The sequence below is a fragment of the Haliotis asinina genome, chromosome 1 (genome assembly GCF_037392515.1).
Source record: "Haliotis asinina isolate JCU_RB_2024 chromosome 1, JCU_Hal_asi_v2, whole genome shotgun sequence".
Lineage (NCBI taxonomy): Eukaryota > Metazoa > Mollusca > Gastropoda > Lepetellida > Haliotidae > Haliotis > Haliotis asinina.
The window spans coordinates 64986630-65013835 of NC_090280.1; the positions used below are offsets into that span (position 1 = coordinate 64986630).

Here is a 27206-nt window from a genome sequence, read left to right on the forward strand (position 1 = left end):
GTCAGAAAACTTTACTTTGGATCAGGTGCCAACCTTTGTGAGCCACAAGAACAGATGTGAAAAGGACATATCACATAGGTAATGTTCGTGACAGAAATGCAGGAAGTGATTTAATATTTAGAATGTAGTGCGAGATATGTTATCCACAGTATCTTGTACTTTAATAGGTTGTTCAAGGAACAAACTGGATCTGGTCTTTCTGCTTGACTCCTCGGGCAGTGTGAAAACGCACAACTTCAAACGAATGCTCTCCTTCATGAAGAACTTCCTTTCCACGGCAAGCATAGATGATGGTAAAGTCCGAGTAGGTGTGGCCATTTTTAATTCCAGGGCGACAATCAAGTTTCATCTGAATAAATATAAAACAAAGAAAGCTCTATTCCGAGCAATAGACAAAATAAAGTACAGAGGAGGACGTACCAACACATTTGCTGGTCTCAGATTGCTGCGAAGTCAAATGTTTAAACGGAGGAGAGGTGATCGTCGTGGTGCCAAGAATGTAGCTTTGGTCGTGACAGATGGTTTGTCCAATGTGAAGTCCAAGCGGACGATTCCAGAAGCAAAGGCTGTCAGACGGGCGGGCATCCATATCTTTGCCATTGGGATCGGATTGACGAAAACAGCGGAGTTAGATGGGATAGCTAGTAGGCCGGCTGCAGAGAATCGATTTACTGTAAGGAACTTCAAAAAGTTAAAAGGTCTTAAGGACAGAGTGTTCACTTCAGTCTGCCAATTTGTCACAGCCCCAGGACCAGCGCCATTGCCACCAAAAGGTATGTACATGTGTGGATATTGTGTAAGTGTAATTACAGGAGGTGTCATGTCCGATAAATGTGAAAGAATATGCATCTCACCTCATTGTAACGTAAGCTAACACTGAAGCACTCACCTGTGTATCTAAATTAGACCATATCAGGATCGTGTGATTTTGTTGTGATGTGCAGTTCGTGTTTTATTTCACCTATTTAATGTCCATTACTAAAGTCGCCAGCTTCCTATATATTAAATGAACCATTTGCACGAAATATAACTGTGTCTGGTCCATGTACGTCAGAAAACTTTACTTTGGATCAGGTGCCAACCTTTGTGAGCCACAAGAACAGATGTGAAAAGGACATATCACATAGGTAATGTTCGTGACAGAAATGCAGGAAGTGATTTAATATTTAGAATGTAGTGCGAGATATGTTATCCACAGTATCTTGTACTTTAATAGGTTGTTCAAGGAACAAACTGGATCTGGTCTTTCTGCTTGACTCCTCGGGCAGTGTGAAAACGCACAACTTCAAACGAATGCTCTCCTTCATGAAGAACTTCCTTTCCACGGCAAGCATAGATGATGGTAAAGTCCGAGTAGGTGTGGCCATTTTTAATTCCAGGGCGACAATCAAGTTTCATCTGAATAAATATAAAACAAAGAAAGCTCTATTCCGAGCAATAGACAAAATAAAGTACAGAGGAGGACGTACCAACACATTTGCTGGTCTCAGATTGCTGCGAAGTCAAATGTTTAAACGGAGGAGAGGTGATCGTCGTGGTGCCAAGAATGTAGCTTTGGTCGTGACAGATGGTTTGTCCAATGTGAAGTCCAAGCGGACGATTCCAGAAGCAAAGGCTGTCAGACGGGCGGGCATCCATATCTTTGCCATTGGGATCGGATTGACGAAAACAGCGGAGTTAGATGGCATAGCTAGTAGGCCGGCTGCAGAGAATCGATTTACTGTAAGGAACTTCAAAAAGTTAAAAGGTCTTAAGGACAGAGTGTTCACTTCAGTCTGCCAATTTGTCACAGCCCCAGGACCAGCGCCATTGCCACCAAAAGGTATGTACATGTGTGGATATTGTGTAAGTGTAATTACAGGAGGTGTCATGTCCAATAAATGTGAGAGAATATGCATCTCACCTCATTGTAACGTAAGCTAACACTGAAGCACTCACCTGTGTATCTAAATTAGGCCATATCAGGATCGTGTGATTTTGTTGTGATGTGCAGTTCGTGTATTATTTCACCTATTTAATGTCCATTACTAAAGTCGCCAGCTTCCTATATATTAAATGAACCATTTGCACGAAATATAACTGTGTCTGGTCCATGTACGTCAGAAAACTTTACTTTGGATCAGGTGCCAACCTTTGTGAGCCACAAGAACAGATGTGAAAAGGACATATCACATAGGTAATGTTCGTGACAGAAATGCAGGAAGTGATTTAATATTTAGAATGTAGTGCGAGATATGTTATCCACAGTATCTTGTACTTTAACAGGTTGTTCAAGGAACAAACTGGATCTGGTCTTTCTGCTTGACTCCTCGGGCAGTGTGAAAACGCACAACTTCAAACGAATGCTCTCCTTCATGAAGAACTTCCTTTCCACGGCAAGCATAGATGATGGTAAAGTCCGAGTAGGTGTGGCCATTTTTAATTCCAGGGCGACAATCAAGTTTCATCTGAAAAAATATAAAACAAAGAAAGCTTTATTCCGAGCAATAGACAAAATAAAGTACAGAGGAGGACGTACCAACACATTTGCTGGTCTCAGATTGCTGCGAAGTCAAATGTTTAAACGGAGGAGAGGTGATCGTCGTGGTGCCAAGAATGTAGCTTTGGTCGTGACAGATGGTTTGTCCAATGTGAAGTCCAAGCGGACGATTCCAGAAGCAAAGGCTGTCAGACGGGCGGGCATCCATATCTTTGCCATTGGGATCGGATTGACGAAAACAGCGGAGTTAGATGGCATAGCTAGTAGGCCGGCTGCAGAGAATCGATTTACTGTAAGGAACTTCAAAAAGTTAAAAGGTCTTAAGGACAGAGTGTTCACTTCAGTCTGCCAATTTGTCACAGCCCCAGGACCAGCGCCATTGCCACCAAAAGGTATGTACATGTGTGGATATTGTGTAAGTGTAATTACAGGAGGTGTCATGTCCAATAAATGTGAGAGAATATGCATCTCACCTCATTGTAACGTAAGCTAACACTGAAGCACTCACCTGTGTATCTAAATTAGACCATATCAGGATCGTGTGATTTTGTTGTGATGTGCAGTTCGTGTATTATTTCACCTATTTAATGTCCATTACTAAAGTCGCCAGCTTCCTATATATTAAATGAACCATTTGCACGAAATATAACTGTGTCTGGTCCATGTACGTCAGAAAACTTTACTTTGGATCAGGTGCCAACCTTTGTGAGCCACAAGAACAGATGTGAAAAGGACATATCACATAGGTAATGTTCGTGACAGAAATGCAGGAAGTGATTTAATATTTAGAATGTAGTGCGAGATATGTTATCCACAGTATCTTGTACTTTAACAGGTTGTTCAAGGAACAAACTGGATCTGGTCTTTCTGCTTGACTCCTCGGGCAGTGTGAAAACGCACAACTTCAAACGAATGCTCTCCTTCATGAAGAACTTCCTTTCCACGGCAAGCATAGATGATGGTAAAGTCCGAGTAGGTGTGGCCATTTTTAATTCCAGGGCGACAATCAAGTTTCATCTGAATAAATATAAAACAAAGAAAGCTTTATTCCGAGCAATAGACAAAATAAAGTACAGAGGAGGACGTACCAACACATTTGCTGGTCTCAGATTGCTGCGAAGTCAAATGTTTAAACGGAGGAGAGGTGATCGTCGTGGTGCCAAGAATGTAGCTTTGGTCGTGACAGATGGTTTGTCCAATGTGAAGTCCAAGCGGACGATTCCAGAAGCAAAGGCTGTCAGACGGGCGGGCATCCATATCTTTGCCATTGGGATCGGATTGACGAAAACAGCGGAGTTAGATGGGATAGCTAGTAGGCCGGCTGCAGAGAATCGATTTACTATAAGGAACTTCAAAAAGTTAAAAGGTCTTAAGGACAGAGTGTTCACTTCAGTCTGCCAATTTGTCACAGCCCCAGGACCAGCGCCATTGCCACCTCAAGGTGTGTACGTGTGTCAAAAAGTGTTTTACCTTGTTGTCACGGAATGAAACTCTGAAGCACTCACCTGTGTATTTAATTTAGACCATATAAGAATGATGCATATTTGCTGTTATGTCCAGTTCATGTTAGTGTCCATTAGTATAGGTCTCAGTTTACTCAATATGAAATGAACGAAAACAAGGTGTGTCTGCTGCAAGTAGATGTTGAATTTTCACTATGTAACAAGTACCAAACGTCTTCTTTACCTGAAAGAAGAAAAAGAATTAAAAATGACATATCTCATACACAGTGTTTGTGACAGAATTACACAAAAGTTACACAGTAATTACAGGGTTATCCGAAGTGATGTGATGTAATATATTTTCTACTTTCCACTATTGTCTGTGTATATGGTAAGTGATTAGAAATAGTATCTGTCTTTTACATAGAACAAGCAAATGTTCTGATACAAAATCGTTTTATTTTCTTGAAGTCGAAGAAGAAATACAAGCAATTATTTGATATTATGCAGTCGGGATCTATTGTCCACGTGCCTCTACTGACGCTGAATACTACAAACCAGATGCAAGCAACATTTTAAGTAGAATACACCCTGTGCTGTGTTTTGCCTTAAGCATACCCATAGTATTGTCCGTGTGTAACCTAAGTGGTCAGAAATACTGTCATGTAACTCATCCTTCCTTCATGGTCCACAACAGGCCGAAATCCATGTAGTAAGATACGATGTCTCAATGGAGGTGTTTGCCGAATCAGAGGTTCAAGAGGGAGATGCTTCTGTAAAGCTAACTTCCGAGGCAAAAGGTGTCAAAAGAAAGGCGGTAAGTGCCCACGTCATTTTCTACTGAACCACTTTAAATAACTAATTAATCCCAAATTAACTTATGCTTCTTACGATTCACCTCAACGACAATATCATTCAGGCTTTGGCATCCACTCAAAATGTACAATTCAAATAACGAAATGCTCTCAACACTTTAGGATCTTGGGTACAGTTCCATTTAACATTTTGATGCACGGGTTTGGTCTTACCTAATCATTACACATAGCAAAATCTGAATGACCGAAAATAGTGAGAGATTTCCTTCATGAAACAAAATGATCACCATGGACATCACCTTTTCTTTGAATAGAATTATTGGTGAGTAACAAGAGAAAGTGAGATTCATTACATTTAAGATCTCTTCAATGGCTTCACAAACACAGACACACACGCACACTAAGGCGGGCAAACAGCCAGCCAGCGAGAGACATCTTTTCAAAGGTTTTTACAGCAATATACTTTCAAACAGGAGAACTGCTATGAAATGAATATGCCTGGGACTGTGCATCTGCGAAGGCAATACATTTGTATAATAGTTGAGCAGACAAAACTTGCAATGTGCTCATGGTTTCTTTTCTTTGACTGAAGGACGCAGGAATCCATGTACTAAGATACCTTGTCGCAATGGAGGTACATGCAGATATAGAGGCAGGAAATGGAAATGTTACTGCAAGCGTGGATTCAGAGGCAGAAAATGTCAAAAACCAGTAGGTAAGTACAGGTGCCATTTTTCTTAACCTACACATATAATGCGTCATCAATCCACAGTAAAGTGTTACTATGAATGACGGGAATGCTCACATATGTACCTTGCATTCTTTCAACTGTTAAAAGCCCCTTTTATTGTACATAAAAATGATGCCCTACTTGTTTAGTAATGTCGGTTTGTTTTTCATTGTTAAAGAATGAACACATCCTGTCTTTCACGTACTACGTCAATCTTGTCATTCAATATATCTTTAAGAAGTCGGAGAAGGTACTTCAAGCAATTAATTTAAATAGCCTTTAGAAAGACGGCCTCTATTGCACTCGTGCCTCTACTGACGGTAAAAACTACCAAACAGATGCAGTCTTTAAGTAGAAATGTATCCATACCTTTGTTTTTGCCTTGGTCATAAGTGCAGTACGTTTTGCGTGTAGGTTAAGTGATTACTAATCACGCAATATAACACTGCTATGCTCTATGTTGCACAACAGGCCGAAATCCATGTAGTAAGATACGATGTCTCAATGGAGGTGTTTGCCGAATCAGAGGTTCAAGAGGGAGATGCTTCTGTAAAGCTAACTTCCGAGGCAAAAGGTGTCAAAAGAAAGGAGGTAAGTGCCCACGTCATTTTCTACTGAACCACTTTAAATAACTAATTAATCCCAAATTAACTTATGCTTCTTAGGATTCACCTCAACGACAATATCATTCAGGCTTTGGCATCCTCTCAAAATGTACAATTCAAATAACGAAATACTCTCAACACTATAGGAACTTGGGTACAGTTCCATTTAACATTTTGATGCACGGGTTTGGTCTTACCTAATCATTACACATACCAAAATCTGAACGACCGAAAATAGTGAGAGATTTCCTTCATGAAACAAAATGCATGCATAATCGCCATGGACATCACCTTTTCTTTGAATAGAATTATTGGTGAGTACCAAGAGAAAGTGAGATTCATTACATTTAAGATCTCTTCAATGGCTTCACAAACACAGACACACACGCACACTAAGGCGGGCAAACAGCCAGCCAGCGAGAGACATCTTTTCAAAGGTTTTTACAGCAATATACTTTCAAACAGGAGAACTGCTATGAAATGAATATGCCTGGGACTGTGCATCTGCGAAGGCAATACATTTGTATAATAGTTGAGCAGATAAAACTTGCAATGTGCCCATGGTTTCTTTTCTTTGACTGAAGGACGCAGGAATCCATGTACTAAGATACCTTGTCGCAATGGAGGTACATGCAGATATAGAGGCAGGAAATGGAAATGTTACTGCAAGCGTGGATTCAGAGGCAGAAAATGTCAAAAACCAGTAGGTAAGTACAGGTGCCATTTTTCTTAACCTACACATATAATGCGTCATCAATCCACAGTAAAGTGTTACTATGAATGACGGGAATGCTCACATATGTACCTTGCATTCTTTCAACTGTTAAAAGCCCCTTTTATTGTACATAAAAATGATGCCCTACTTGTTTAGTAATGTCGGTTTGTTTTTCATTGTTAAAGAATGAACACATGCTGTCTTTCACGTACCACGTCAATCTTGTCATTCAATATATCTTTAAGAAGTCGGAGAAGGTACTGCAAGCAATTAATTTAAATACCCTTTAGAAAGACGGCCTTTTTTGCACTCGTGCCTCTACTGACGGTAAAAACTACCAAACAGATGCAGTCTTTAAGTAGAAATGTATCCATACCTTTGTTTTTGCCTTGGTCATAAGTGCAGTACGTTTTGCGTGTAGGTTAAGTGATTACTAATCACGCAATATTACACTGCTATGCCCTATGTTGCACAACAGGCCGAAATCCATGTAGTAAGATACGATGTCTCAATGGAGGTGTTTGCCGAATCAGAGGTTCAAGAGGGAGATGCTTCTGTAAAGCTAACTTCCGAGGCAAAAGGTGTCAAAAGAAAGGAGGTAAGTGCCCACGTCATTTTCTACTGAACCACTTTAAATAACTAATTAATCCCAAATTAACTTATGCTTCTTAGGATTCACCTCAACGACAATATCATTCAGGCTTTGGCATCCACTCAAAATGTACAATTCAAATAACGAAATGATATCAACACTTTAGGAACTTGGGTACAGTTCCATTTAACATTTTGATGCACGGGTTTGGTCTTACCTAATCATTACACATACCAAAATCTGAACGACCGAAAATAGTGAGAGATTTCCTTCATGAAACAAAATGATCGCCATGGACATCACCTTTTCTTTGAATAGAATTATTGGTGAGTACCAAGAGAAAGTGAGATTCATTACATTTAAGATCTCTTCAATGGCTTCACAAACACAGACACACACGCACACTAAGGCGGGCAAACAGCCAGCCAGCGAGAGACATCTTTTCAAAGGTTTTTACAGCAATATACTTTCAAACAGGAGAACTGCTATGAAATGAATATGCCTGGGACTGTGCATCTGCGAAGGCAATACATTTGTATAATAGTTGAGCAGATAAAACTTGCAATGTGCCCATGGTTTCTTTTCTTTGACTGAAGGACGCAGGAATCCATGTACTAAGATACCTTGTCGCAATGGAGGTACATGCAGATATAGAGGCAGGAAATGGAAATGTTACTGCAAGCGTGGATTCAGAGGCAGAAAATGTCAAAAACCAGTAGGTAAGTACAGGTGCCATTTTTCTTAAGCTACACATATAATGCGTCATCAATCCACAGTAAAGTGTTACTATGAATGACGGGAATGCTCACATATGTACCTTGCATTCTTTCAACTGTTAAAAGCCCCTTTTATTGTACATAAAAATGATGCCCTACTTGTTTAGTAATGTCGGTTTGTTTTTCATTGTTAAAGAATGAACACATGCTGTCTTTCACGTACCACGTCAATCTTGTCATTCAATATATCTTTAAGAAGTCGGAGAAGGTACTGCAAGCAATTAATTTAAATACCCTTTAGAAAGACGGCCTTTTTTGCACTCGTGCCTCTACTGACGGTAAAAACTACCAAACAGATGCAGTCTTTAAGTAGAAATGTATCCATACCTTTGTTTTTGCCTTGGTCATAAGTGCAGTACGTTTTGCGTGTAGGTTAAGTGATTACTAATCACGCAATATTACACTGCTATGCCCTATGTTGCACAACAGGCCGAAATCCATGTAGTAAGATACGATGTCTCAATGGAGGTGTTTGCCGAATCAGAGGTTCAAGAGGGAGATGCTTCTGTAAAGCTAACTTCCGAGGCAAAAGGTGTCAAAAGAAAGGAGGTAAGTGCCCACGTCATTTTCTACTGAACCACTTTAAATAACTAATTAATCCCAAATTAACTTATGCTTCTTAGGATTCACCTCAACGGCAATATCATTCAGGCTTTGGCATCCACTCAAAATGTACAATTCAAATAACGAAATGATATCAACACTTTAGGAACTTGGGTACAGTTCCATTTAACATTTTGATGCACGGGTTTGGTCTTACCTAATCATTACACATACCAAAATCTGAACGACCGAAAATAGTGAGAGATTTCCTTCATGAAACAAAATGATCGCCATGGACATCACCTTTTCTTTGAATAGAATTATTGGTGAGTAACAAGAGAAAGTGAGATTCATTACATTTAAGATCTCTTCAATGGCTTCACAAACACAGACACACACGCACACTAAGGCGGGCAAACAGCCAGCCAGCGAGAGACATCTTTTCAAAGGTTTTTACAGCAATATACTTTCAAACAGGAGAACTGCTATGAAATGAATATGCCTGGGACTGTGCATCTGCGAAGGCAATACATTTGTATAATAGTTGAGCAGATAAAACTTGCAATGTGCCCATGGTTTCTTTTCTTTGACTGAAGGACGCAGGAATCCATGTACTAAGATACCTTGTCGCAATGGAGGTACATGCAGATATAGAGGCAGGAAATGGAAATGTTACTGCAAGCGTGGATTCAGAGGCAGAAAATGTCAAAAACCAGTAGGTAAGTACAGGTGCCATTTTTCTCCACCTACACATATAATGCGTCATCAATCCACAGTAAAGTGTTACTATGAATGACGGGAATGCTCACATATGTACCTTGCATTCTTTCAACTGTTAAAAGCCCCTTTTATTGTACATAAAACTGATGCCCTACTTGTTTAGTAATGTCGGTTTGTTTTTCATTGTTAAAGAATGAACACATGCTGTCTTTCACGTACCACGTCAATCTTGTCATTCAATATATCTTTAAGAAGTCGGAGAAGGTACTGCAAGCAATTAATTTAAATACCCTTTAGAAAGACGGCCTTTTTTGCACTCGTGCCTCTACTGACGGTAAAAACTACCAAACAGATGCAGTCTTTAAGTAGAAATGTATCCATACCTTTGTTTTTGCCTTGGTCATAAGTGCAGTACGTTTTGCGTGTAGGTTAAGTGATTACTAATCACGCAATATTACACTGCTATGCCCTATGTTGCACAACAGGCCGAAATCCATGTAGTAAGATACGATGTCTCAATGGAGGTGTTTGCCGAATCAGAGGTTCAAGAGGGAGATGCTTCTGTAAAGCTAACTTCCGAGGCAAAAGGTGTCAAAAGAAAGGAGGTAAGTGCCCACGTCATTTTCTACTGAACCACTTTAAATAACTAATTAATCCCAAATTAACTTATGCTTCTTAGGATTCACCTCAACGGCAATATCATTCAGGCTTTGGCATCCACTCAAAATGTACAATTCAAATAACGAAATGATATCAACACTTTAGGAACTTGGGTACAGTTCCATTTAACATTTTGATGCACGGGTTTGGTCTTACCTAATCATTACACATACCAAAATCTGAACGACCGAAAATAGTGAGATATTTCCTTCATGAAACAAAATGATCGCCATGGACATCACCTTTTCTTTGAATAGAATTATTGGTGAGTAACAAGAGAAAGTGAGATTCATTACATTTAAGATCTCTTCAATGGCTTCACAAACACAGACACACACGCACACTAAGGCGGGCAAACAGCCAGCCAGCGAGAGACATCTTTTCAAAGGTTTTTACAGCAATATACTTTCAAACAGGAGAACTGCTATGAAATGAATATGCCTGGGACTGTGCATCTGCGAAGGCAATACATTTGTATAATAGTTGAGCAGATAAAACTTGCAATGTGCTCATGGTTTCTTTTCTTTGACTGAAGGACGCAGGAATCCATGTACTAAGATACCTTGTCGCAATGGAGGTACATGCAGATATAGAGGCAGGAAATGGAAATGTTACTGCAAGCGTGGATTCAGAGGCAGAAAATGTCAAAAACCAGTAGGTAAGTACAGGTGCCATTTTTCTCCACCTACACATATAATGCGTCATCAATCCACAGTAAAGTGTTACTATGAATGACGGGAATGCTCACATATGTACCTTGCATTCTTTCAACTGTTAAAAGCCCCTTTTATTGTACATAAAAATGATGCCCTACTTGTTTAGTAATGTCGGTTTGTTTTTCATTGTTAAAGAATGAACACATCCTGTCTTTCACGTACCACGTCAATCTTGTCATTCAATATATCTTTAAGAAGTCGGAGAAGGTACTGCAAGCAATTAATTTAAATACCCTTTAGAGAGACGGTCTTTTTTGCACTCGTGCCTCTACTGACGGTAAAAACTACCAAACAGATGCAGTCTTTAAGTAGAAATGCATCCATACCTTTGTTTTTGCCTTGGTCATAAGTGCAGTACGTTTTGCGTGTAGGTTAAGTGATTACTAATCACGCAATATAACACTGCTATGCTCTATGTTGCACAACAGGCCGAAATCCATGTAGTAAGATACGATGTCTCAATGGAGGTGTTTGCCGAATCAGAGGTTCAAGAGGGAGATGCTTCTGTAAAGCTAACTTCCGAGGCAAAAGGTGTCAAAAGAAAGGAGGTAAGTGCCCACGTCATTTTCTACTGAACCACTTTAAATAACTAATTAATCCCAAATTAACTTATGCTTCTTAGGATTCACCTCAACGGCAATATCATTCAGGCTTTGGCATCCACTCAAAATGTACAATTCAAATAACGAAATGATATCAACACTTTAGGAACTTGGGTACAGTTCCATTTAACATTTTGATGCACGGGTTTGGTCTTACCTAATCATTACACATACCAAAATCTGAACGACCGAAAATAGTGAGAGATTTCCTTCATGAAACAAAATGATCGCCATGGACATCACCTTTTCTTTGAATAGAATTATTGGTGAGTAACAAGAGAAAGTGAGATTCATTACATTTAAGATCTCTTCAATGGCTTCACAAACACAGACACACACGCACACTAAGGCGGGCAAACAGCCAGCCAGCGAGAGACATCTTTTCAAAGGTTTTTACAGCAATATACTTTCAAACAGGAGAACTGCTATGAAATGAATATGCCTGGGACTGTGCATCTGCGAAGGCAATACATTTGTATAATAGTTGAGCAGATAAAACTTGCAATGTGCCCATGGTTTCTTTTCTTTGACTGAAGGACGCAGGAATCCATGTACTAAGATACCTTGTCGCAATGGAGGTACATGCAGATATAGAGGCAGGAAATGGAAATGTTACTGCAAGCGTGGATTCAGAGGCAGAAAATGTCAAAAACCAGTAGGTAAGTACAGGTGCCATTTTTCTCCACCTACACATATAATGCGTCATCAATCCACAGTAAAGTGTTACTATGAATGACGGGAATGCTCACATATGTACCTTGCATTCTTTCAACTGTTAAAAGCCCCTTTTATTGTACATAAAAATGATGCCCTACTTGTTTAGTAATGTCGGTTTGTTTTTCATTGTTAAAGAATGAACACATGCTGTCTTTCACGTACCACGTCAATCTTGTCATTCAATATATCTTTAAGAAGTCGGAGAAGGTACTGCAAGCAATTAATTTAAATACCCTTTAGAAAGACGGCCTTTTTTGCACTCGTGCCTCTACTGACGGTAAAAACTACCAAACAGATGCAGTCTTTAAGTAGAAATGTATCCATACCTTTGTTTTTGCCTTGGTCATAAGTGCAGTACGTTTTGCGTGTAGGTTAAGTGATTACTAATCACGCAATATTACACTGCTATGCCCTATGTTGCACAACAGGCCGAAATCCATGTAGTAAGATACGATGTCTCAATGGAGGTGTTTGCCGAATCAGAGGTTCAAGAGGGAGATGCTTCTGTAAAGCTAACTTCCGAGGCAAAAGGTGTCAAAAGAAAGGAGGTAAGCGCCCACGTCATTTTCTACTGAACCACTTTAAATAACTAATTAATCCCAAATTAACTTATGCTTCTTAGGATTCACCTCAACGGCAATATCATTCAGGCTTTGGCATCCACTCAAAATGTACAATTCAAATAACGAAATGATATCAACACTTTAGGAACTTGGGTACAGTTCCATTTAACATTTTGATGCACGGGTTTGGTCTTACCTAATCATTACACATACCAAAATCTGAACGACCGAAAATAGTGAGAGATTTCCTTCATGAAACAAAATGATCGCCATGGACATCACCTTTTCTTTGAATAGAATTATTGGTGAGTAACAAGAGAAAGTGAGATTCATTACATTTAAGATCTCTTCAATGGCTTCACAAACACAGACACACACGCACACTAAGGCGGGCAAACAGCCAGCCAGCGAGAGACATCTTTTCAAAGGTTTTTACAGCAATATACTTTCAAACAGGAGAACTGCTATGAAATGAATATGCCTGGGACTGTGCATCTGCGAAGGCAATACATTTGTATAATAGTTGAGCAGATAAAACTTGCAATGTGCCCATGGTTTCTTTTCTTTGACTGAAGGACGCAGGAATCCATGTACTAAGATACCTTGTCGCAATGGAGGTACATGCAGATATAGAGGCAGGAAATGGAAATGTTACTGCAAGCGTGGATTCAGAGGCAGAAAATGTCAAAAACCAGTAGGTAAGTACAGGTGTCATTTTTCTTAACCTACACATATAATGCGTCATCAATCCACAGTAAAGTGTTACTATGAATGACGGGAATGCTCACATATGTACCTTGCATTCTTTCAACTGTTAAAAGCCCCTTTTATTGTACATAAAAATGATGCCCTACTTGTTTAGTAATGTCGGTTTGTTTTTCATTGTTAAAGAATGAACACATCCTGTCTTTCACGTACCACGTCAATCTTGTCATTCAATATATCTTTAAGAAGTCGGAGAAGGTACTGCAAGCAATTAATTTAAATACCCTTTAGAAAGACGGCCTTTTTTGCACTCGTGCCTCTACTGACGGTAAAAACTACCAAACAGATGCAGTCTTTAAGTAGAAATGTATCCATACCTTTGTTTTTGCCTTGGTCATAAGTGCAGTACGTTTTGCGTGTAGGTTAAGTGATTACTAATCACGCAATATTACACTGCTATGCCCTATGTTGCACAACAGGCCGAAATCCATGTAGTAAGATACGATGTCTCAATGGAGGTGTTTGCCGAATCAGAGGTTCAAGAGGGAGATGCTTCTGTAAAGCTAACTTCCGAGGCAAAAGGTGTCAAAAGAAAGGAGGTAAGTGCCCACGTCATTTTCTACTGAACCACTTTAAATAACTAATTAATCCCAAATTAACTTATGCTTCTTAGGATTCACCTCAACGGCAAAATCATTCAGGCTTTGGCATCCACTCAAAATGTACAATTCAAATAACGAAATGATATCAACACTTTAGGAACTTGGGTACAGTTCCATTTAACATTTTGATGCACGGGTTTGGTCTTACCTAATCATTACACATACCAAAATCTGAACGACCGAAAATAGTGAGAGATTTCCTTCATGAAACAAAATGATCGCCATGGACATCACCTTTTCTTTGAATAGAATTATTGGTGAGTAACAAGAGAAAGTGAGATTCATTACATTTAAGATCTCTTCAATGGCTTCACAAACACAGACACACACGCACACTAAGGCGGGCAAACAGCCAGCCAGCGAGAGACATCTTTTCAAAGGTTTTTACAGCAATATACTTTCAAACAGGAGAACTGCTATGAAATGAATATGCCTGGGACTGTGCATCTGCGAAGGCAATACATTTGTATAATAGTTGAGCAGATAAAACTTGCAATGTGCCCATGGTTTCTTTTCTTTGACTGAAGGACGCAGGAATCCATGTACTAAGATACCTTGTCGCAATGGAGGTACATGCAGATATAGAGGCAGGAAATGGAAATGTTACTGCAAGCGTGGATTCAGAGGCAGAAAATGTCAAAAACCAGTAGGTAAGTACAGGTGCCATTTTTCTTAACCTACACATATAATGCGTCATCAATCCACAGTAAAGTGTTACTATGAATGACGGGAATGCTCACATATGTACCTTGCATTCTTTCAACTGTTAAAAGCCCCTTTTATTGTACATAAAAATGATGCCCTACTTGTTTAGTAATGTCGGTTTGTTTTTCATTGTTAAAGAATGAACACATGCTGTCTTTCACGTACCACGTCAATCTTGTCATTCAATATATCTTTAAGAAGTCGGAGAAGGTACTGCAAGCAATTAATTTAAATACCCTTTAGAAAGACGGCCTTTTTTGCACTCGTGCCTCTACTGACGGTAAAAACTACCAAACAGATGCAGTCTTTAAGTAGAAATGTATCCATACCTTTGTTTTTGCCTTGGTCATAAGTGCAGTACGTTTTGCGTGTAGGTTAAGTGATTACTAATCACGCAATATTACACTGCTATGCCCTATGTTGCACAACAGGCCGAAATCCATGTAGTAAGATACGATGTCTCAATGGAGGTGTTTGCCGAATCAGAGGTTCAAGAGGGAGATGCTTCTGTAAAGCTAACTTCCGAGGCAAAAGGTGTCAAAAGAAAGGAGGTAAGTGCCCACGTCATTTTCTACTGAACCACTTTAAATAACTAATTAATCCCAAATTAACTTATGCTTCTTAGGATTCACCTCAACGGCAATATCATTCAGGCTTTGGCATCCACTCAAAATGTACAATTCAAATAACGAAATGATATCAACACTTTAGGAACTTGGGTACAGTTCCATTTAACATTTTGATGCACGGGTTTGGTCTTACCTAATCATTACACATACCAAAATCTGAACGACCGAAAATAGTGAGAGATTTCCTTCATGAAACAAAATGATCGCCATGGACATCACCTTTTCTTTGAATAGAATTATTGGTGAGTAACAAGAGAAAGTGAGATTCATTACATTTAAGATCTCTTCAATGGCCTCACAAACACAGACACACACGCACACTAAGGCGGGCAAACAGCCAGCCAGCGAGAGACATCTTTTCAAAGGTTTTTACAGCAATATACTTTCAAACAGGAGAACTGCTATGAAATGAATATGCCTGGGACTGTGCATCTGCGAAGGCAATACATTTGTATAATAGTTGAGGAGATAAAACTTGCAATGTGCCCATGGTTTCTTTTCTTTGACTGAAGGACGCAGGAATCCATGTACTAAGATACCTTGTCGCAATGGAGGTACATGCAGATATAGAGGCAGGAAATGGAAATGTTACTGCAAGCGTGGATTCAGAGGCAGAAAATGTCAAAAACCAGTAGGTAAGTACAGGTGCCATTTTTCTTAACCTACACATATAATGCGTCATCAATCCACAGTAAAGTGTTACTATGAATGACGGGAATGCTCACATATGTACCTTGCATTCTTTCAACTGTTAAAAGCCCCTTTTATTGTACATAAAAATGATGCCCTACTTGTTTAGTAATGTCGGTTTGTTTTTCATTGTTAAAGAATGAACACATCCTGTCTTTCACGTACCACGTCAATCTTGTCATTCAATATATCTTTAAGAAGTCAGAGAAGGTACTGCAAGCAATTAATTTAAATACCCTTTAGAGAGACGGCCTTTTTTGCACTCGTGCCTCTACTGACGGTAAAAACTACCAAACAGATGCAGTCTTTAAGTAGAAATGTATCCATACCTTTGTTTTTGCCTTGGTCATAAGTGCAGTACGTTTTGCGTGTAGGTTAAGTGATTACTAATCACGCAATATAACACTGCTATGCTCTATGTTGCACAACAGGCCGAAATCCATGTAGTAAGATACGATGTCTCAATGGAGGTGTTTGCCGAATCAGAGGTTCAAGAGGGAGATGCTTCTGTAAAGCTAACTTCCGAGGCAAAAGGTGTCAAAAGAAAGGAGGTAAGTGCCCACGTCATTTTCTACTGAACCATTTTAAATAACTAATTAATCCCAAATTAACTTATGCTTCTTAGGATTCACCTCAACGGCAATATCATTCAGGCTTTGGCATCCACTCAAAATGTACAATTCAAATAACGAAATGATATCAACACTTTAGGAACTTGGGTACAGTTCCATTTAACATTTTGATGCACGGGTTTGGTCTTACCTAATCATTACACATACCAAAATCTGAACGACCGAAAATAGTGAGAGATTTCCTTCATGAAACAAAATGATCGCCATGGACATCACCTTTTCTTTGAATAGAATTATTGGTGAGTAACAAGAGAAAGTGAGATTCATTACATTTAAGATCTCTTCAATGGCCTCACAAACACAGACACACACGCACACTAAGGCGGGCAAACAGCCAGCCAGCGAGAGACATCTTTTCAAAGGTTTTTACAGCAATATACTTTCAAACAGGAGAACTGCTATGAAATGAATATGCCTGGGACTGTGCATCTGCGAAGGCAATACATTTGTATAATAGTTGAGGAGATAAAACTTGCAATGTGCCCATGGTTTCTTTTCTTTGACTGAAGGACGCAGGAATCCATGTACTAAGATACCTTGTCGCAATGGAGGTACATGCAGATATAGAGGCAGGAAATGGAAATGTTACTGCAAGCGTGGATTCAGAGGCAGAAAATGTCAAAAACCAGTAGGTAAGTACAGGTGCCATTTTTCTTAACCTACACATATAATGCGTCATCAATCCACAGTAAAGTGTTACTATGAATGACGGGAATGCTCACATATGTACCTTGCATTCTTTCAACTGTTAAAAGCCCCTTTTATTGTACATAAAAATGATGCCCTACTTGTTTAGTAATGTCGGTTTGTTTTTCATTGTTAAAGAATGAACACATCCTGTCTTTCACGTACCACGTCAATCTTGTCATTCAATATATCTTTAAGAAGTCGGAGAAGGTACTGCAAGCAATTAATTTAAATACCCTTTAGAGAGACGGCCTTTTTTGCACTCGTGCCTCTACTGACGGTAAAAACTACCAAACAGATGCAGTCTTTAAGTAGAAATGTATCCATACCTTTGTTTTTGCCTTGGTCATAAGTGCAGTACGTTTTGCGTGTAGGTTAAGTGATTACTAATCACGCAATATAACACTGCTATGCTCTATGTTGCACAACAGGCCGAAATCCATGTAGTAAGATACGATGTCTCAATGGAGGTGTTTGCCGAATCAGAGGTTCAAGAGGGAGATGCTTCTGTAAAGCTAACTTCCGAGGCAAAAGGTGTCAAAAGAAAGGAGGTAAGTGCCCACGTCATTTTCTACTGAACCATTTTAAATAACTAATTAATCCCAAATTAACTTATGCTTCTTAGGATTCACCTCAACGGCAATATCATTCAGGCTTTGGCATCCACTCAAAATGTACAATTCAAATAACGAAATGATATCAACACTTTAGGAACTTGGGTACAGTTCCATTTAACATTTTGATGCACGGGTTTGGTCTTACCTAATCATTACACATACCAAAATCTGAACGACCGAAAATAGTGAGAGATTTCCTTCATGAAACAAAATGATCGCCATGGACATCACCTTTTCTTTGAATAGAATTATTGGTGAGTAACAAGAGAAAGTGAGATTCATTACATTTAAGATCTCTTCAATGGCTTCACAAACACAGACACACACGCACACTAAGGCGGGCAAACAGCCAGCCAGCGAGAGACATCTTTTCAAAGGTTTTTACAGCAATATACTTTCAAACAGGAGAACTGCTATGAAATGAATATGCCTGGGACTGTGCATCTGCGAAGGCAATACATTTGTATAATAGTTGAGCAGATAAAACTTGCAATGTGCCCATGGTTTCTTTTCTTTGACTGAAGGACGCAGGAATCCATGTACTAAGATACCTTGTCGCAATGGAGGTACATGCAGATATAGAGGCAGGAAATGGAAATGTTACTGCAAGCGTGGATTCAGAGGCAGAAAATGTCAAAAACCAGTAGGTAAGTACAGGTGCCATTTTTCTTAACCTACACATATAATGCGTCATCAATCCACAGTAAAGTGTTACTATGAATGACGGGAATGCTCACATATGTACCTTGCATTCTTTCAACTGTTAAAAGCCCCTTTTATTGTACATAAAAATGATGCCCTACTTGTTTAGTAATGTCGGTTTGTTTTTCATTGTTAAAGAATGAACACATCCTGTCTTTCACGTACCACGTCAATCTTGTCATTCAATATATCTTTAAGAAGTCGGAGAAGGTACTGCAAGCAATTAATTTAAATAGCCTTTAGAGAGACGGTCTCTATTGCACTCGTGCCTCTACTGACGGTAAAAACTACCAAACAGATGCAGTCTTTAAGTAGAAATGTATCCATACCTTTGTTTTTGCCTTGGTCATAAGTGCAGTACGTTTTGCGTGTAGGTTAAGTGATTACTAATCACGCAATATAACACTGCTATGCTCTATGTTGCACAACAGGCCGAAATCCATGTAGTAAGATACGATGTCTCAATGGAGGTGTTTGCCGAATCAGAGGTTCAAGAGGGAGATGCTTCTGTAAAGCTAACTTCCGAGGCAAAAGGTGTCAAAAGAAAGGAGGTAAGTGCCCACGTCATTTTCTACTGAACCACTTTAAATAACTAATTAATCCCAAATTAACTTATGCTTCTTAGGATTCACCTCAACGGTAACATCATTCAGGCTTTGGCATCCACTCAAAATGTACAATTCAAATAACGAAATGATATCAACACTTTAGGAACTTGGGTACAGTTCCATTTAACATTTTGATGCACGGGTTTGGTCTTACCTAATCATTACACATACCAAAATCTGAACGACCGAAAATAGTGAGAGATTTCCTTCATGAAACAAAATGATCGCCATGGACATCACCTTTTCTTTGAATAGAATTATTGGTGAGTAACAAGAGAAAGTGAGATTCATTACATTTAAGATCTCTTCAATGGCTTCACAAACACAGACACACACGCACACTAAGGCGGGCAAACAGCCAGCCAGCGAGAGACATCTTTTCAAAGGTTTTTACAGCAATATACTTTCAAACAGGAGAACTGCTATGAAATGAATATGCCTGGGACTGTGCATCTGCGAAGGCAATACATTTGTATAATAGTTGAGCAGATAAAACTTGCAATGTGCCCATGGTTTCTTTTCTTTGACTGAAGGACGCAGGAATCCATGTACTAAGATACCTTGTCGCAATGGAGGTACATGCAGATATAGAGGCAGGAAATGGAAATGTTACTGCAAGCGTGGATTCAGAGGCAGAAAATGTCAAAAACCAGTAGGTAAGTACAGGTGCCATTTTTCTTAACCTACACATATAATGCGTCATCAATCCACAGTAAAGTGTTACTATGAATGACGGGAATGCTCACATATGTACCTTGCATTCTTTCAACTGTTAAAAGCCCCTTTTATTGTACATAAAAATGATGCCCTACTTGTTTAGTAATGTCGGTTTGTTTTTCATTGTTAAAGAATGAACACATGCTGTCTTTCACGTACCACGTCAATCTTGTCATTCAATATATCTTTAAGAAGTCGGAGAAGGTACTGCAAGCAATTAATTTAAATACCCTTTAGAAAGACGGCCTTTTTTGCACTCGTGCCTCTACTGACGGTAAAAACTACCAAACAGATGCAGTCTTTAAGTAGAAATGTATCCATACCTTTGTTTTTGCCTTGGTCATAAGTGCAGTACGTTTTGCGTGTAGGTTAAGTGATTACTAATCACGCAATATTACACTGCTATGCCCTATGTTGCACAACAGGCCGAAATCCATGTAGTAAGATACGATGTCTCAATGGAGGTGTTTGCCGAATCAGAGGTTCAAGAGGGAGATGCTTCTGTAAAGCTAACTTCCGAGGCAAAAGGTGTCAAAAGAAAGGAGGTAAGTGCCCACGTCATTTTCTACTGAACCACTTTAAATAACTAATTAATCCCAAATTAACTTATGCTTCTTAGGATTCACCTCAACGGCAATATCATTCAGGCTTTGGCATCCACTCAAAATGTACAATTCAAATAACGAAATGATATCAACACTTTAGGAACTTGGGTACAGTTCCATTTAACATTTTGATGCACGGGTTTGGTCTTACCTAATCATTACACATACCAAAATCTGAACGACCGAAAATAGTGAGAGATTTCCTTCATGAAACAAAATGATCGCCATGGACATCACCTTTTCTTTGAATAGAATTATTGGTGAGTAACAAGAGAAAGTGAGATTCATTACATTTAAGATCTCTTCAATGGCCTCACAAACACAGACACACACGCACACTAAGGCGGGCAAACAGCCAGCCAGCGAGAGACATCTTTTCAAAGGTTTTTACAGCAATATACTTTCAAACAGGAGAACTGCTATGAAATGAATATGCCTGGGACTGTGCATCTGCGAAGGCAATACATTTGTATAATAGTTGAGGAGATAAAACTTGCAATGTGCCCATGGTTTCTTTTCTTTGACTGAAGGACGCAGGAATCCATGTACTAAGATACCTTGTCGCAATGGAGGTACATGCAGATATAGAGGCAGGAAATGGAAATGTTACTGCAAGCGTGGATTCAGAGGCAGAAAATGTCAAAAACCAGTAGGTAAGTACAGGTGCCATTTTTCTTAACCTACACATATAATGCGTCATCAATCCACAGTAAAGTGTTACTATGAATGACGGGAATGCTCACATATGTACCTTGCATTCTTTCAACTGTTAAAAGCCCCTTTTATTGTACATAAAAATGATGCCCTACTTGTTTAGTAATGTCGGTTTGTTTTTCATTGTTAAAGAATGAACACATCCTGTCTTTCACGTACCACGTCAATCTTGTCATTCAATATATCTTTAAGAAGTCGGAGAAGGTACTGCAAGCAATTAATTTAAATACCCTTTAGAGAGACGGCCTTTTTTGCACTCGTGCCTCTACTGACGGTAAAAACTACCAAACAGATGCAGTCTTTAAGTAGAAATGTATCCATACCTTTGTTTTTGCCTTGGTCATAAGTGCAGTACGTTTTGCGTGTAGGTTAAGTGATTACTAATCACGCAATATAACACTGCTATGCTCTATGTTGCACAACAGGCCGAAATCCATGTAGTAAGATACGATGTCTCAATGGAGGTGTTTGCCGAATCAGAGGTTCAAGAGGGAGATGCTTCTGTAAAGCTAACTTCCGAGGCAAAAGGTGTCAAAAGAAAGGAGGTAAGTGCCCACGTCATTTTCTACTGAACCATTTTAAATAACTAATTAATCCCAAATTAACTTATGCTTCTTAGGATTCACCTCAACGGCAATATCATTCAGGCTTTGGCATCCACTCAAAATGTACAATTCAAATAACGAAATGATATCAACACTTTAGGAACTTGGGTACAGTTCCATTTAACATTTTGATGCACGGGTTTGGTCTTACCTAATCATTACACATACCAAAATCTGAACGACCGAAAATAGTGAGAGATTTCCTTCATGAAACAAAATGATCGCCATGGACATCACCTTTTCTTTGAATAGAATTATTGGTGAGTAACAAGAGAAAGTGAGATTCATTACATTTAAGATCTCTTCAATGGCTTCACAAACACAGACACACACGCACACTAAGGCGGGCAAACAGCCAGCCAGCGAGAGACATCTTTTCAAAGGTTTTTACAGCAATATACTTTCAAACAGGAGAACTGCTATGAAATGAATATGCCTGGGACTGTGCATCTGCGAAGGCAATACATTTGTATAATAGTTGAGCAGATAAAACTTGCAATGTGCCCATGGTTTCTTTTCTTTGACTGAAGGACGCAGGAATCCATGTACTAAGATACCTTGTCGCAATGGAGGTACATGCAGATATAGAGGCAGGAAATGGAAATGTTACTGCAAGCGTGGATTCAGAGGCAGAAAATGTCAAAAACCAGTAGGTAAGTACAGGTGCCATTTTTCTTAACCTACACATATAATGCGTCATCAATCCACAGTAAAGTGTTACTATGAATGACGGGAATGCTCACATATGTACCTTGCATTCTTTCAACTGTTAAAAGCCCCTTTTATTGTACATAAAAATGATGCCCTACTTGTTTAGTAATGTCGGTTTGTTTTTCATTGTTAAAGAATGAACACATCCTGTCTTTCACGTACCACGTCAATCTTGTCATTCAATATATCTTTAAGAAGTCGGAGAAGGTACTGCAAGCAATTAATTTAAATAGCCTTTAGAGAGACGGCCTCTATTGCACTCGTGCCTCTACTGACGGTAAAAACTACCAAACAGATGCAGTCTTTAAGTAGAAATGTATCCATACCTTTGTTTTTGCCTTGGTCATAAGTGCAGTACGTTTTGCGTGTAGGTTAAGTGATTACTAATCACGCAATATAACACTGCTATGCTCTATGTTGCACAACAGGCCGAAATCCATGTAGTAAGATACGATGTCTCAATGGAGGTGTTTGCCGAATCAGAGGTTCAAGAGGGAGATGCTTCTGTAAAGCTAACTTCCGAGGCAAAAGGTGTCAAAAGAAAGGAGGTAAGTGCCCACGTCATTTTCTACTGAACCACTTTAAATAACTAATTAATCCCAAATTAACTTATGCTTCTTAGGATTCACCTCAACGGTAACATCATTCAGGCTTTGGCATCCACTCAAAATGTACAATTCAAATAACGAAATGATATCAACACTTTAGGAACTTGGGTACAGTTCCATTTAACATTTTGATGCACGGGTTTGGTCTTACCTAATCATTACACATACCAAAATCTGAACGACCGAAAATAGTGAGAGATTTCCTTCATGAAACAAAATGATCACCATGGACATCACCTTTTCTTTGAATAGAATTATTGGTGAGTAACAAGAGAAAGTGAGATTCATTACATTTAGGATCTCTTCAATGGCTTCACAAACACAGACACACACGCACACTAAGGCGGGCAAACAGCCAGCCAGCGAGAGACATCTTTTCAAAGGTTTTTACAGCAATATACTTTCAAACAGGAGAACTGCTATGAAATGAATATGCCTGGGACTGTGCATCTGCGAAGGCAATACATTTGTATAATAGTTGAGCAGACAAAACTTGCAATGTGCTCATGGTTTCTTTTCTTTGACTGAAGGACGCAGGAATCCATGTACTAAGATACCTTGTCGCAATGGAGGTACATGCAGATATAGAGGCAGGAAATGGAAATGTTACTGCAAGCGTGGATTCAGAGGCAGAAAATGTCAAAAACCAGTAGGTAAGTACAGGTGCCATTTTTCTTAACCTACACATATAATGCGTCATCAATCCACAGTAAAGTGTTACTATGAATGACGGGAATGCTCACATATGTACCTTGCATTCTTTCAACTGTTAAAAGCCCCTTTTATTGTACATAAAAATGATGCCCTACTTGTTTAGTAATGTCGGTTTGTTTTTCATTGTTAAAGAATGAACACATCCTGTCTTTCACGTACCACGTCAATCTTGTCATTCAATATATCTTTAAGAAGTCGGAGAAGGTACTGCAAGCAATTAATTTAAATAGCCTTTAGAGAGACGGCCTCTATTGCACTCGTGCCTCTACTGACGGTAAAAACTACCAAACAGATGCAGTCTTTAAGTAGAAATGTATCCATACCTTTGTTTTTGCCTTGGTCATAAGTGCAGTACGTTTTGCGTGTAGGTTAAGTGATTACTAATCACGCAATATAACACTGCTATGCTCTATGTTGCACAACAGGCCGAAATCCATGTAGTAAGATACGATGTCTCAATGGAGGTGTTTGCCGAATCAGAGGTTCAAGAGGGAGATGCTTCTGTAAAGCTAACTTCCGAGGCAAAAGGTGTCAAAAGAAAGGAGGTAAGTGCCCACGTCATTTTCTACTGAACCACTTTAAATAACTAATTAATCCCAAATTAACTTATGCTTCTTAGGATTCACCTCAACGGTAACATCATTCAGGCTTTGGCATCCACTCAAAATGTACAATTCAAATAACGAAATGATATCAACACTTTAGGAACTTGGGTACAGTTCCATTTAACATTTTGATGCACGGGTTTGGTCTTACCTAATCATTACACATACCAAAATCTGAACGACCGAAAATAGTGAGAGATTTCCTTCATGAAACAAAATGATCACCATGGACATCACCTTTTCTTTGAATAGAATTATTGGTGAGTAACAAGAGAAAGTGAGATTCATTACATTTAGGATCTCTTCAATGGCTTCACAAACACAGACACACACGCACACTAAGGCGGGCAAACAGCCAGCCAGGGAGAGACATCTTTTCAAAGGTTTTTACAGCAATATACTTTCAAACAGGAGAACTGCTATGAAATGAATATGCCTGGGACTGTGCATCTGCGAAGGCAATACATTTGTATAATAGTTGAGCAGACAAAACTTGCAATGTGCTCATGGTTTCTTTTCTTTGACTGAAGGACGCAGGAATCCATGTACTAAGATACCTTGTCGCAATGGAGGTACATGCAGGTATAGAGGCAGGAAATGGAAATGTTACTGCAAGCGTGGATTCAGAGGCAGAAAATGTCAAAAACCAGTAGGTAAGTACAGGTGCCATTTTTCTTAACCTACACATATAATGCGTCATCAATCCACAGTAAAGTGTTACTATGAATGACGGGAATGCTCACATATGTACCTTGCATTCTTTCAACTGTTAAAAGCCCCTTTTATTGTACATAAAACTGATGCCCTACTTGTTTAGTAATGTCGGTTTGTTTTTCATTGTTAAAGAATGAACACATCCTGTCTTTCACGTACCACGTCAATCTTGTCATTCAATATATCTTTAAGAAGTCGGAGAAGGTACTGCAAGCAATTAATTTAAATAGCCTTTAGAGAGACGGCCTCTATTGCACTCGTGCCTCTACTGACGGTAAAAACTACCAAACAGATGCAGTCTTTAAGTAGAAATGTATCCATACCTTTGTTTTTGCCTTGGTCATAAGTGCAGTACGTTTTGCGTGTAGGTTAAGTGATTACTAATCACGCAATATAACACTGCTATGCTCTATGTTGCACAACAGGCCGAAATCCATGTAGTAAGATACGATGTCTCAATGGAGGTGTTTGCCGAATCAGAGGTTCAAGAGGGAGATGCTTCTGTAAAGCTAACTTCCGAGGCAAAAGGTGTCAAAAGAAAGGAGGTAAGTGCCCACGTCATTTTCTACTGAACCACTTTAAATAACTAATTAATCCCAAATTAACTTATGCTTCTTAGGATTCACCTCAACGGCAATATCATTCAGGCTTTGGCATCCACTCAAAATGTACAATTCAAATAACGAAATGATATCAACACTTTAGGAACTTGGGTACAGTTCCATTTAACATTTTGATGCACGGGTTTGGTCTTACCTAATCATTACACATACCAAAATCTGAACGACCGAAAATAGTGAGAGATTTCCTTCATGAAACAAAATGATCACCATGGACATCACCTTTTCTTTGAATAGAATTATTGGTGAGTAACAAGAGAAAGTGAGATTCATTACATTTAGGATCTCTTCAATGGCTTCACAAACACAGACACACACGCACACTAAGGCGGGCAAACAGCCAGCCAGCGAGAGACATCTTTTCAAAGGTTTTTACAGCAATATACTTTCAAACAGGAGAACTGCTATGAAATGAATATGCCTGGGACTGTGCATCTGCGAAGGCAATACATTTGTATAATAGTTGAGCAGATAAAACTTGCAATGTGCTCATGGTTTCTTTTCTTTGACTGAAGGACGCAGGAATCCATGTACTAAGATACCTTGTCGCAATGGAGGTACATGCAGGTATAGAGGCAGGAAATGGAAATGTTACTGCAAGCGTGGATTCAGAGGCAGAAAATGTCAAAAACCAGTAGGTAAGTACAGGTGCCATTTTTCTTAACCTACACATATAATGCGTCATCAATCCACAGTAAAGTGTTACTATGAATGACGGGAATGCTCACATATGTACCTTGCATTCTTTCAACTGTTAAAAGCCCCTTTTATTGTACATAAAAATGATGCCCTACTTGTTTAGTAATGTCGGTTTGTTTTTCATTGTTAAAGAATGAACACATCCTGTCTTTCACGTACCACGTCAATCTTGTCATTCAATATATCTTTAAGAAGTCGGAGAAGGTACTGCAAGCAATTAATTTAAATAGCCTTTAGAGAGACGGCCTCTATTGCACTCGTGCCTCTACTGACGGTAAAAACTACCAAACAGATGCAGTCTTTAAGTAGAAATGTATCCATACCTTTGTTTTTGCCTTGGTCATAAGTGCAGTACGTTTTGCGTGTAGGTTAAGTGATTACTAATCACGCAATATAACACTGCTATGCTCTATGTTGCACAACAGGCCGAAATCCATGTAGTAAGATACGATGTCTCAATGGAGGTGTTTGCCGAATCAGAGGTTCAAGAGGGAGATGCTTCTGTAAAGCTAACTTCCGAGGCAAAAGGTGTCAAAAGAAAGGAGGTAAGTGCCCACGTCATTTTCTACTGAACCACTTTAA

General features: G+C 39.2%; 2 protein-coding genes across 2 annotated transcripts in view; both read left to right on the forward strand.

Annotated features, from left to right (window-relative positions):
- LOC137274536 (collagen alpha-3(VI) chain-like) overlaps positions 1-3967 on the forward strand; it is a 29297-nt gene extending 25330 nt beyond the window's left edge. Inside the window, exons 16-19 of the mRNA XM_067807780.1 lie at positions 168-773; positions 1217-1822; positions 2266-2871; positions 3315-3967. Of these exons, the coding sequence (XP_067663881.1) occupies positions 168-773; positions 1217-1822; positions 2266-2871; positions 3315-3967 (2471 nt within the window). The remainder of the gene's footprint in view (positions 1-167; positions 774-1216; positions 1823-2265; positions 2872-3314) is intronic.
- Positions 3968-5970: 2003 nt separating this feature from the next.
- Positions 5971-27206, forward strand: part of LOC137274545 (uncharacterized) — a 96227-nt gene continuing 74991 nt past the window's right edge. Inside the window, exons 1-7 of the mRNA XM_067807792.1 lie at positions 5971-6057; positions 7265-7384; positions 8584-8703; positions 9903-10022; positions 12541-12660; positions 13860-13979; positions 15179-15298. Of these exons, the coding sequence (XP_067663893.1) occupies positions 5971-6057; positions 7265-7384; positions 8584-8703; positions 9903-10022; positions 12541-12660; positions 13860-13979; positions 15179-15298 (807 nt within the window). The remainder of the gene's footprint in view (positions 6058-7264; positions 7385-8583; positions 8704-9902; positions 10023-12540; positions 12661-13859; positions 13980-15178; positions 15299-27206) is intronic.